Source organism: Galeopterus variegatus, unplaced genomic scaffold (assembly GCF_000696425.1).
Source record: "Galeopterus variegatus unplaced genomic scaffold, G_variegatus-3.0.2 Scaffold3330, whole genome shotgun sequence".
NCBI lineage: Eukaryota > Metazoa > Chordata > Mammalia > Dermoptera > Cynocephalidae > Galeopterus > Galeopterus variegatus.
The window spans coordinates 229,770-239,951 of record NW_007729441.1 but is presented as its reverse complement, the minus strand read 5'-3'; the positions used below and the strand labels follow the sequence as shown (position 1 = coordinate 239,951).

Below are 10,182 nucleotides of genomic sequence, written 5' to 3'. Positions count from 1 at the left end.
GCGCTGTGTCCTGAGCTGCTTTGGGCCCTGTCGTTCAGTTCCGGCGGCACGCCGGCCTCTGGTCCACATAGTCTGGACGCAGCCCCGTGCCGCGTACCGGCTGTTTCCCGTGAGAAGGCTGGGTGGCCCCTCCTTTCTCCCCTCCCCGCCTTCCCTTTGATCGTGCAGCGCAGCGCGTCCCCACGCGGATCCCTGCCTGGCTCGCCTCGCGCCTGGCGGTGGAGCCGTGGTCATGCCAACCCAGCAGCCAACTGCGCCGAGGACCAGTCCTCCCAAGCCCTCCCGGAGCCTCTCTGGCTCACTTTGTGCTCTGTTTTCTGATACAGACTCGGGATCCGGGATGAAGTCGGAGCTATCTCCTCGTCCTGGGGTAAGTGAGGGTGACCTCCCAAGCCGCCTGCCGAGAGCTACGCAGGAGGCTGTGTCAGCTGCATTCCGCCCCAACTCCCATCCTTTCAGTTTATTTCTTAGTAAAGCCAGGAGATTTTACAGGGTTCTTTCAACCCTAACGGCATGTCACTGTGACCCTGGAGGAAAAGCTTCGACCCCTGTGGGATGTAAGCTTGTAACAGGTAGCTCGTGAAAGTGAGGAGCATTAGGGTCTTAACCTGGTGGGGGTCTTGTAAGCATCCAGTGGTGTTTACTAACCTTTGGGTTGTTGTGGAAGAGACGTATTTTATGTCTGTGTCTCAGGCAGCGGGAAGGGATATGACCCAAGAAGAGAAGCTTCAGCTTCGCAAGGAAAAGAAACAACAGAAGAAGAAACGGAAGGAAGAAAAGGGGACAGAACCAGAAACTGGCTCTGCTGTATCTGCAGCCCAATGTCAAGGTGCGGGGTGCTTTTTAAAGGGCTGGGGTGTGGAGCTGGTAGAGGGATGTGGTAGGAGAGAGGACAGGGAGTCAGGACAAAGTTGGTTTGAGCAAGTGAAAAGTGAAGAAGTTTAGATAAACAGGGAGAGAAACTTTGCTGGGGCACTAGATATCACCTGTCTGGGGCTTGGACACCTCTTCCTTATACCCTTAGTAGATCCAACCAGAGAACTACCAGGACCTGGCAGTCAGTTGGGCACTCCTGGGGAGAAAGTTCCAGCTGGTCGGAGTAAGGCAGAACTTCGTGCTGAGCGGCGAGCCAAGCAGGAGGCTGAGCGGGCCCTGAAACAGGCAAACAAAGGAGAGCGAGGGGGGCCACCTCCTCAGGCCTGCCCCAGCACAGCTGGAGAGACCCCCTCAGGTATCTTCCCTTCATATCAAGATCTCTGTTACTCCTAATTCTTGTGCCAGCTCAAGCTTCCCATAGTAAAACAGCTCTGTCCTCCCCCTCTTATCTTGGTGCCTATAGTTCAAAATTCTTTTCTCAATCCCCTCCTACCTCTATTTCTTGTTCTACTCTGTTCTCCCTTGCTTTTTTCCCCCATCCTTTTTCTCTTCATGCCTCTTATGCCCTTAAGAACAAATTACCCATGTGGGGACCTACAGCATCTTGAAAACATGACCATTATCTTTTAGGAGTGAAGCGTCTCCCTGAGTACACTCAGGCTGATGACCCCGCACTTCTGAGAAAGCTTGTTAAAAAACCAGAGCGACAACAGGTAGGAAGTGGTTTTGGTGCATGGCCGGAGCGAGGGAGGAAAGGTACTTGGGGTAAAATGAGACCCCGGGGAAGAATGAGTATTTGGATCAGAGTAGTCTCACTGTTCACTTGCTTTCCAGCTTCATCCAATGTTTTAACTCTGGGCCATTGGTCCTGTTGCCTTGTTTTGTCAAGGTTCCTACCCGAAAGGATTATGGATCCAAAGTCAGTCTCTTCTCCCATCTACCCCAATACAGCAGACAAAATTCTCTGACCCAGTATATGAGGTAGGATCCTATGAAATTGTCATAGCTTTTTAACTCTGAGGAGTTTAAGTAACTTGGTACTGAAAGTAGGTGGATGTTTGAGATGGGATCTGTGGGAAGAAGTATGAACTCAAGGCAAAACTCTAGAGGAAATGGGGGAGTCTGTGCTAGTGAAGGAAGGTCCTTTTCATCAGGGGCAGGTGGGCAGTAGCTGCTCAAGCTCCGTTGCAAAGTATGTGATACTGCCATCCCATCAGCATCCCATCCTCTGTGATCCACCCAGCCATGGTGCGACTTGGCCTGCAGTACTCCGAGGGCCTGGTCAGCGGCTCCAATGCCCGGTGTATTGCCCTACTTCATGCCTTGCAGCAGGTATGCCCTGTCCTGTTTTGTTTATGACCCAACCCCACATTCCCCAACACTACCCCAGCTTCTCTCACCCAAAGTAATTTCTGAGGGAAAGAGAGAATGACCCCCACCCACAGAACCCTTTCCTCAGTGAAGCCTACCCATCCATATCTCCCTTTCAGAAACCTTTATTAAAGGACATTTTGCTGATCAACTTGTGTACTCTATAGGTGATTCAGGATTATACAACGCCTCCCAATGAGGAACTCTCAAGGGATCTAGTAAATAAACTGAAACCCTACATTAGGTAAGGACAACAACTGCAAGTCCACTGCCACCTCATCTAGTCCTTTTCCTTTTTTGTACTCTTTCTCTTCCTCTTTCACTATATTTTTGTATTTTCCTATTTTCTTTTTTTTTGGGCGGCTGGCCTGTATGGGGATCCAAACTCGTGACCTTGGTGTTATATAAGGTCGTGCTCTACCCAACTGAGCTAACTCTCCAGCCCCGGTTCTCTGTTTTCTTTTTAAAGACATTTTTTTAAATGAAAGCTTTTAAGTTGTAATAAGTTGCATGAATGTAAGGTGTTGTCGTTGTAGCTTCCTGACTCAGTGCCGTCCCCTGTCAGCGAGCATGTGCAATGCCATCAAGTTCCTTAACAAGGAAATCACCGCTGTGAGCAGCTCCAAGCGGGAAGAGGAGGTGAGTATGAGGAATGAGAAAAGTGTGCGTCTGTGGGTAGAGTCAAGAAACATGTTCAGAACGCCCAGGAAGGCCAACACAGCCATTCTTTCCTAGTGAAGGGTTAAGGAAGTGATTGGGGTAGTCTGACTTGTACTATGCTTGGGCTTCCTTTGGGCCCATTGTTATACATATATTCAAACATTTGGCATGATAATCAGAGGAAGAAATGTGTCCATTTCTTGTTCCCTAAGCATCTCACTCTATTTAGGCCAAGTCAGAACTTGGAGCAGCCATTGATCGATATGTACAAGAGAAGATTGTACTTGCAGCTCAGGCAATATCACGCTTTGCTTACAAGAAGATCAGTAATGGAGATGTGATCCTGGTATACGGATGGTATGGTCCAGATCCTGTGAATGAAACAGTTGGGGAATGGAGTGATCTGAAAAATGAACTACACCCTTACCTTTATGAATGAGCTGGTCATCATGTAGTGATATCTATAACTGAATCCTCCTCTCCATTCACTCTAGCTCATCTTTGGTATCACGAATTCTTCAGGAGGCTTGGACTGAGGGTCGGCGGTTTCGGGTGGTAGTGGTGGACAGCCGGCCACGGCTGGAGGGAAAGCACATGCTACGTTCTCTGGTCCGTGCTGGGGTCCCTGCCTCCTACGTGCTGATTCCTGCAGCCTCTTATGTGCTCCCAGAGGTGAGGGTAGAGGAAAGGGACTCCAAAGTTGGAGGTAGAAGGGTATAGTAAGAGACATAATCCCATCTTCCCAAGGTTATAATTATTTAGAAACATTGGAATTATATAGCCCTGTTTACATTTAATATGAAAAACACCTACAGCCTGCTATAGCATAGTCTAGCTATTGCAAGAACATTATGATAAACCAGCATCCACCAAAAGGGATCAGGACAAAAGTAATTTCAAAGTTTAGTTTTCCTGTGGGAGGTTTTATGGGTCAGTGGTCTGGCATTTTCCAAGAAGAGGAGCCATCCTTAAGATTTGTTACTTGTCTTAATGCTGTCCTAGACACAGAAGTGGGGGACCTTATTCTGCATCTATCTAACATATGGCTTTTTTTTTTTTTCTTCCCCTTCCTCACTCTTCAAAACAAACAGGTTTCTAAAGTACTATTGGGAGCTCATGCACTCCTGGCCAATGGGTCTGTGATGTCACGGGTAGGGACAGCACAGCTGGCCCTGGTTGCTCGAGCCCATAACGTGCCAGTGCTAGTCTGCTGTGAAACATACAAGTTTTGTGAGCGCGTGCAGACTGATGCCTTCGTCTCTAATGAGCTAGGTAAGGAGGATAGGAGACAAGCTTCCAGAGGGACCTGAGAAGATCTGAGAGGGGGAGGTTAAAGTACAACTTTTTTTCTAAAAGTATATAATGGGTATACCTCTTATTGCAGATGACCCTGATGATCTGCAGTGTGAGCGGGGAGAACATGTGGCCCTGGCTAACTGGCAGAACCACCCATCCTTACGGTTGTTGAATTTGGTCTATGATGTAACTCCCCCAGAGCTCGTAGATCTGGTGATCACAGAGCTGGGAATGATCCCTTGCAGTTCTGTACCAGTTGTCCTACGAGTCAAGAGCACTGACCAGTGATGGGAAAACAGAGGGTCAATAAATGATATACTCCCTACCGTCAGCAACTCTGCTGCCTTTGCATCTCTTTTAGCACCTCTGCCACTTTAGTTAGGAGTCCAGTGTCCCCAACCCCTCTTTATCACCTGCTAACTAACCTCAGACCTTTGTGGGACCTCTCAGGTAACTAACTCCATGCCAGTGCTTTGGGACCAAGGTGAAGGTCAAAAACTATGGAGACCAAAAAGTATACAAGTTATCAATCATTTATCGAGCATCTACATGCCAGACTGTGCTTGGTATGAAGAGGAATAAGGACAAATAAGTTCTAACCTTAGTAATAAGTTAGTATTTATTGAGTACTTATTGTGTATCAGAAACTGTTCTGAGCCATTTTTTACCCATTTAGGACGATTAATATAACCCTATGAAGTCAATGAGCTCTTACAGATGAGAAAATGGAGGCACAGAAAGGTTAAGTAACTTGCCCAAGGCAACACAGCTAAGGCACAGAGAGGTTAAGTTACTTGCCCAAAGTAACACAACTACTCAGTAGCTAAACTTGACTCATGATCTCAGGCAGTCTGGATCCAGAGACTGTGCCCTTAACTTTTATAGTATATGCCTTTTTTTTTTTCCTTTTTGTCTTTTTTTACTGACCGGCAACGGGATCGCAACCCTCGGTGTTGCGCCTGCACCACGCTCAACCAGTGAGCGGGAACCGGTCTCCACATGGGATCCGAACCCTCGGCAGGAGTGCCGCCGCGCTCCCAAGCGGCGCACTCTCCAGTGCGCCACTGGGCCGGCCCAATAGTATATGCCTTTAAGGAGCACTTATGGTGTAGGAAGACAGGTAATATGTGCACTATGAGATAAACTCTACTAGTATGAACAAAATTCCTTGGAAGGACCAAGGATGATGCCACTGGGTCTAATAAGGTTGGTGAAGACTTCACAGGCAGCATCTGACCTAGTCCTTGAAAGATAAATAATTTCCCAGTTGTAAAAGAATGGGAAGGCAGATCAGCAGAGGAAATAGCTGGAACACAGAAAGAATAAGCTTAAGATGAGAGGCCAATTTTAAAGTGTCAAGTAGTGTGGTCTATTATTATTTAATCACTTATAACAGAATACCTAAAACTGAGAAACTTATAAAGAAACAAAACTTATCTTTACAGTTTTGGAGGCTGGGAAGTCCAAAGTCCAGGGGGTGCATCTGTTGAGGGCTTTCTTGGTGGGGCCCATCAGCAGCGTCCAGAGGCAGGTCCTCTCCTTTTAAAGCCCACAGTCTACTCCCTGATAACCCATTAACCCATGAACAGATTAATCAAATCACCTCCCAAGGGCCCTTCCTTTCTTTGTTTTTATTTATTTATCTTTGGGGTGGCTGGCCAGTATGGGAATCCAAACCTATGACCTTGGTGTTATAAGGCTGCACTCTAACCAACTGAGCTAACTGGCCAGCCCAGGCTCCACCTTTCAAGTAGTCTGATTTCCCATCCTCTTAATCCTGTTACAAGGGGGATCAAACTCCAGTGAGTTCTGGGGTACTTTCAAACCATAAAATGTGGGGAGGCTAGAACTGAGGCTTAATGTTGAGAGTGATAAAGCTACAGAGATAGGTTGGGGCCAGATTGTGAGAGTCTTAACACCAGTTAGTGTAAAAAGGGAGAGTCATCCATTTTGTGTGTGTATGTGTTTTGTTTTTACTTGGCAGCTGACCAGTAAGGGGATCTGAACCCTTGACCTTTGTGTTATCAGCGCCACACTCTAACCAACGTGTGTGTGTGTTTCATTGAAAATTTTCAAGGAGCACAAAAGGAGAGTGAACTATACAAAGAATCCCCATCACCAGATGCAACAATTATCAAGATTTACTACATTTGCTTTCTCTTTTTGTTCCTTTTGTTTTCCTTGCTTAAGTTACTTTAGACCAATCCCAGACATTATATAATTTCAGTCGTATAAACTTCAATATGTATCTCTTTAAAAATATGGAAATATACCATAATGTCATTATGACACTTATTAAATAATACTTTCTTAGAATTATTCCAATCCATATCAAATTTCCTTGATTGTCTCAAAATAGCTTTTTTTATAATTGGTTTGAGTCAGGATCTAAACAGATCCACACATTGCATTCAGTTGCTTTCTCTTAACAAGCAGTCTTCCCTCCCCGCTTCTTTTCTCAAGACATCAACTTATAGAAACCTTTTGCTTTGTTGTGGTGTCATTTAACTCATTCCTCTAAGCCCTGTATTTCTACTTAACTTTTTGGGCAAGAATAGGAGAGTACTTCAAAAAGTACTCTCGCATATTCATATTTTAATTCTATTTTCCACTAACTTTTTGAAGTACTCTCAGTCATGTGCCCCATACATGAAGGTGATTGGAGCAATAGAGGTTATACCATATAGCCTAGGTGTGCAAAGGCTGTACAATCTCGGTTTGTGTAAGTACATTCTATGATGCTCGTACAACGATGAAATCGCCTAACAATGCACTTCTCAGAACATATTCCCATCATTAAGTGACAGATGACTGCACTTAATAAGTGGTTCTACGTGCTTCATGTTGCCTTACATCAGGAGGCAAACAAGGACTGGTTGTTTCATTTTCAGTGATGAGTGAGTCCAGGCATTTTAAAGCTTCCCCCAAACCTTTCATTTAGTGGTTTCATCCACTGGTGATTGTTGCCAATATTATTTCATTGGGAGAAGCAAAATGATGATTTTTCTAATTCTATTGTTCTTTCCACATTTACTAGCCAATAACCTTCCATAAATAACTCTTCACCAGTTAGGTATTCTGAACTACAATTCATGCTGGAAAGGCAGGATAAATGCTTAATTCTTTCCTTTTATTTGCCACTTTTCAGTAATCAGTCACTATTACTTCCCGTGGTGTACAATGTGTACGATAAGTAGTTGATTTTTTGGCTTTCTCTTTTTTTTTTTTAAGATTATGCACTCATGGAATTTTATATATTGAGCATACCACTCAGTCATCAAAATTAAGCAGGGGATAAACAAGGGTCAGCTTTATATTTTAGAAAGATAAGTGGTAGAGAATGGAGGTAGAGAAATCAGTTACAACATTGCTTGTCAATCAAAATTACAAATGCACCTAAACTTTGGTTCAGCAATTCCACTTCTAGGAAATTATCCTACCCATATAGTTGCACATGTTTAAAGTAACTTACATACAAAGTTATTTATAGCAGCATTGTTTATAACAGCCAAAGACTGGAAACCAACTAAATACTCATTAATAATGAGACTAATTAAATTTTACTACACCCATACAATTAAATAGTCATAACAAACAACGAGGAAGGTTTTTATGGACAGAAATGGAACAATCTGCAAGGTACACTCAGAAGAAGTAAGGTATAGGACTGTAAGTAAGTCGCTGTTTGAATTAAAAAGGGGAAGGTTGACAGGTTAGCTGGTTAGTTGGTTACAGACGGTGTTATAACACCAAGGTTAAGGGTACAGATCCCCCTACTGGCCAGCAGCCAGAAGAAAAAAAAAAAAATCTGAATTAAAAAGGGGAAAAGAGGGCCTGCCCGGTGGCGCACTGGAGAGTGCGCCGCTTGGGAGCGCGGCGGCGCTCCTGCCGAGGGTTCGGACCGGTTCCCGCTCACTGGCTGAGCGCGGTGTGGGCGCGACACCGAGGGTTGCGATCCCGATACCGGTCAGTAAAAAAGACAAAAAAAAAAAGAAAAAGGGGAAAAGATATACATGTATTTGCATATGTGTATAAATACATAAAATGTCTTGGGCTGATAACAAGAAACTGGTTGGCTGGAGATAGAGGTGGAAAGGAGTCTTCACTTTATACCCTTTTAGAGCCACTTGAATATCTTATTTCAAAAATGAGTATAATTATTCATTTAAAAAGAAATTTTGCAATAATTTAAGTCAAAGCCTAATGTGAGGCAGCAGGAATGAGACAGATCTGTTCATTATGAAAGCGTAAATGTTTGAAACTGAGAGCTGTCCATCACATAAGCATGCAGGAGCTAGCTAAGACCTAAAAGGAGCAAGGGGACACCCAATTCCATTCCCATCCCACCCGCTTAGTAGCCAAAAGACAAGTTAAGGGGGTGGGATGGGAGTCGAATTGGTTATCAACCCTTCCTCTTTCAGGTCTTAACTAGCTCCTCCCATACTTTTCTTAAATTGTTTGAGCAACCCAGGGGAATTTAATGGGTAAGATTATCTGGAAGAGAAAGGTTGGTTACTTCACCCTTTCTTGTCCATATTTATACATCCCGCACTCCTACCGAGTATGTGAAAACCGGAGAAATTTATATGGCTCTAAATGCCTTAGGACAGGACTTGTTGCATTCGATCCTACTCCACCTCGTCCCACCTTCCACTGAGGGAATGGAGCAAGGCCTCCGACCAAGGCCAGGGACCAAGGTCAAGGCTCACTCTAGGAGTGCAGCGTTCCCACCCAGGTCAGGCTTTTCTACTCCTGCTCCTTCCCTTCCTTCTTTTTCCAAACCCCATACATTTTCTTCCTGTCTCGGGTCCACCCCCGACTTCACTAGTGGCAGAGGCTGCGGTCGTCCTCAAGCGGCCGGCGGCGAGGATTTCTTTGTCTCTTAGTCTGTCCTGGGCTCGGTGGGTGCCGGGGTTGCAATTACAGACTCTCAGGTCCAGCCTGGCCCTGCGCGCCGCAAGACCCGGCAGTCTGGCCTAAAAGGCAGGATCCAGCGCTCGGGAGCGAGAGCCAGGCCGGGGCGCCCGCACACCCGCGGACCCGGTGGAGGCCGCGTGGGCGTCAATCTCGGTTCTCCACACTGCGATTCCCATAAGGCCCTACAGCGTCCCTTGCGCCGCGGAAGACGCCCTAGCGCTGCGCCGGGCTCTAAGCGCTGCGGGACTGGCCGCGGTGCATTGTGGAACGCAGCGTCTCATTGAAAACCTCGGGCACTAACTCCGGACCAAGCTCACGTGCTCACTTTGTGCACTGGGGAACAGTGGGGGTGGGGTGGGGGCTGTCCCCGAAGAGCGGCTACAAGATTTCGTCATAAAACCGCGACCAGACGGGCGGCGCCATCTTCGAACTTGGACTTCCGGAAGGACTTTGGTGAGGGTGAGTGTACCGCAGCGGGGAGTGCGGGGGGCCCCACGGTCACTCCTCCCCCTTCTTTTGCCGTAGCTCTAAGATCTCGGGAACCAGCTCCGGCCCCGCTCTTCCCCGCGCGCACAGCAGCGCGCCCTCCAGCCTCTGCGCTCCGACACAGAACCGTCATGCTCTCCACCTCCTTCCCACTGCGGCCACCGTGCATCCCCCAACTCTGCGAGCCGCCGGCCTTGCCCTCTTCCCTCACGCGGTGTCCGTAACTCGGCAGCCTGTGTCCTGGCCTCGGCGCTGCTTACGTTGGGCTCCTCGGGCTCGTCCTCAGTGTTAGGCTCGCCCCCCGCACGGACTAGTGGCGAGGGCAGCCCCCACGGCTAGGACTGAGGAAGGGCAGGCGGTGGCCCCTACGTTGGCTGCAGGTCAATCTCTTTCAACTGTGTCCCGACCTCTTCCCCGAGATGGCTCTTCTAACCCTTGGGGTTGTGCCCCGCGCGCGCTGCAACCCCATTGGCGCAGCCCAGGGCCAGTTATTTTTTCCTGTCTCGTCTTTTTATCCCGCGGCAAGTTGGGTAAGACAGAGGTGGCGACTTCAGCCCCACGGGAGGTGGAGGTAAC

The 10,182-nt window shown here is 47.1% G+C and overlaps 1 protein-coding gene across 2 annotated transcripts; it reads left to right on the top strand.

Annotated features, from left to right (window-relative positions):
- Window positions 1–173: 173 nt before the first annotated feature.
- On the top strand, window positions 174–4,538 carry LOC103600392 (translation initiation factor eIF-2B subunit delta-like). 2 transcript variants are annotated; one of them, XM_008584664.1, is made up of 12 exons: window positions 174–370; window positions 694–829; window positions 1,028–1,231; window positions 1,507–1,589; window positions 1,766–1,857; window positions 2,094–2,208; window positions 2,415–2,491; window positions 2,784–2,886; window positions 3,137–3,264; window positions 3,402–3,579; window positions 3,999–4,179; window positions 4,292–4,538. In XM_008584664.1, the coding sequence occupies exons 1-12, from the start codon at window positions 233–235 to the stop codon at window positions 4,489–4,491; spliced, it is 1,635 nt and encodes a 544-aa protein (XP_008582886.1). In that variant the 5' UTR covers window positions 174–232; the 3' UTR covers window positions 4,492–4,538. The 2 variants fall into 2 exon arrangements, with proteins under 2 accessions (XP_008582886.1, XP_008582887.1); XM_008584665.1 differs by having other exon boundaries at window positions 327–370; window positions 1,025–1,231.
- The last annotated feature ends 5,644 nt before the right edge of the window (window positions 4,539–10,182 follow it).